Here is a 2,018-nt window from a genome sequence, read left to right on the forward strand (position 1 = left end):
TGTGAAAGTTTGGTAGTGATCAGATCATTAGGAGATGCATACCTGACTCTGAGTTTCAGTCTATACTTACTTTTTGTCATTCTTTTGAGTGTGGAGGACATTTTGGACCACAAAGAACTGCTAGGAAAGTATTAGAATGTGGTTTGTATTGGCCTACCCTTTTTCGTGATGCTTATGCTTTTTATCGATCATGTGATAGGTGTCAATGAACTGGGAACATAGGACTTAGAAATGAAATGCCTCAACAATTCATATTATTTTGTGAGATTTTTGATGTTTGGGGTATTGACTTTATAGGTCCATTTCCTGTCTCTTTCGGATTTGCATACATTTTATTGCCAGTTGATTATGTTTCCAAATGGGTGGAGGTCATTTCCACTCGGACTGATGACTCTTCTGTTGTTGTTAGCTTTGTCAGGTCTCGCATATTTTGCAGGTTTGGAGTACCCAGGGCGATCATAAGTGATCAAGGGCCTCATTTTTGTAACAGACACATGAAGACTTTGCTACATAAGTACGGGGTTACACACAAAGTTTCTACATCCTATCACCCTCAAACAAATGGGCAAGCAAAAGTGTCTAACAGGGAGGTGAAATCAATTCTTGAAAAGGCTGTGAGACCGGATAGAAAAGATTGGAGCAAAAGACTTGAAGATGCACTATGAGCTTATAGGACTGCTTTCAAGACCCCTATAGGAATGTCTCCATATAGGATTGTGTATGGAAAAGCTTGTCATTTATCCGTGGAGATTGAGCATAGGGCGTATTGGGCGGTTAAAGCATGCAATCTTGATAGTGACACGGTTGGAGAAGAAAGAAAATTGCAACTTCAAGAACTTGAAGAAATTAGATTGGAAGCCTTTGAAAATTCATGGATTTATAAAGAAAAGACCAAGAGATTTCATGACAAACAAATTGAGGTGAAAGACTTCCAAATTGGTGACAAAGTACTTCTATATCGATCTCGTCTCAAATTGATTAAAGGTAAGTTGAGATCTAGATGGGAAGGACCTTATTGTGTTACTAATGTTTTCTTTTATGGAGTGGTTGAGATCCAGGATATGTCTACTGGCCGGATTTTCAAAGTGAATGGACATAGGCTTAAAAAGTTTCATGAAGGAGTTAAGGGCTTGGTGGTGGAGGATATGGACCATATTGATGCTATCTACCCGAGCTAAAGGGGAGTTCCACTCTATCTTTTGTTTCTTTGTAAATGAATAAATTTTATGTGCTAGTAGTTTTCTTATTTGTTTAGGTAAGGTTTCGGGTTCATTTGGAATTTTCTTGTATTAATAAATTTTGAGTCTCTTTAGTAGTTTTTATTCTTGCATAGGTGTGGTTTTAGAATTTAGGTTTTATAGTCATGATAGTTACCATTTCTTTGAGTTTGATAGTCTTTGTTTTAGGAATAAATGGTACTTCCCTCTTTTGACAATTCTTTGTATCATTTTAGGGATTTGAAAAGGAATGTTAAATTTGATTATCATGTTTAAAGACTTTATGGCATGATAGAACTCTAGGATTGCATGAGGTTGATACTAGTGATGAATTCTTGATTGATGAAATGATATGATGACTTGTTTTTACCTAGTGAGGTTTGAGCCTATTTGAATGATATACTTGTAGCTTATTTCACTCTAGAACTTGCTTTAAATCTGATTAATACCTTTAGAGCAGTATTGAGCCATGTTTTATGAAATTTACTCCATTGTCATTTTGCTCTCACTTATTTTTGTCATTTTTCTTGTCATATATCATCATATCTTTGTTCTTTTCTCATGTCTTACTTCTTTGGATGTGGTTATCTTGGATAATATGTGATGATTTTATTTTGGCCCGGACGGACAAAAGAGTAAGTGTGGCGGAGGTGTTTAGTTCTGAAATGAAGTTCTTTTGAAATTGAGTTCTTTTGTGCTGGAATCAGAAATATATCAAGGTAAAAAGAGGAAGCACAGTGGAAGTTTGCTTAGTGTTTGTTCTAATTTTTGATACATTTGAATGCGAGTTGAAGTATTGGA

General features: G+C 35.7%; 1 protein-coding gene across 1 annotated transcript; it reads left to right on the forward strand.

Moving 5' to 3' along the window:
* The first annotated feature begins 698 nt into the window (after positions 1-698).
* LOC122033912 lies at positions 699-1,178 on the forward strand. Its single transcript, XM_042593060.1, has one exon. It carries the CDS (start codon positions 699-701, stop codon positions 1,176-1,178), a length of 480 nt encoding a protein of 159 aa, XP_042448994.1.
* Positions 1,179-2,018: the final 840 nt, after the last annotated feature.

Source organism: Zingiber officinale, chromosome 11B (assembly GCF_018446385.1).
Source record: "Zingiber officinale cultivar Zhangliang chromosome 11B, Zo_v1.1, whole genome shotgun sequence".
Taxonomy (NCBI): Eukaryota; Viridiplantae; Streptophyta; class Magnoliopsida; order Zingiberales; family Zingiberaceae; genus Zingiber; species Zingiber officinale.

Bases quoted from the DNA above. Each gene is read 5' to 3' on its own strand.
- LOC122033912 (XM_042593060.1), top strand. From the start codon at position 699: ATGTCTCCATATAGGATTGTGTATGGAAAAGCTTGTCATTTATCCGTG.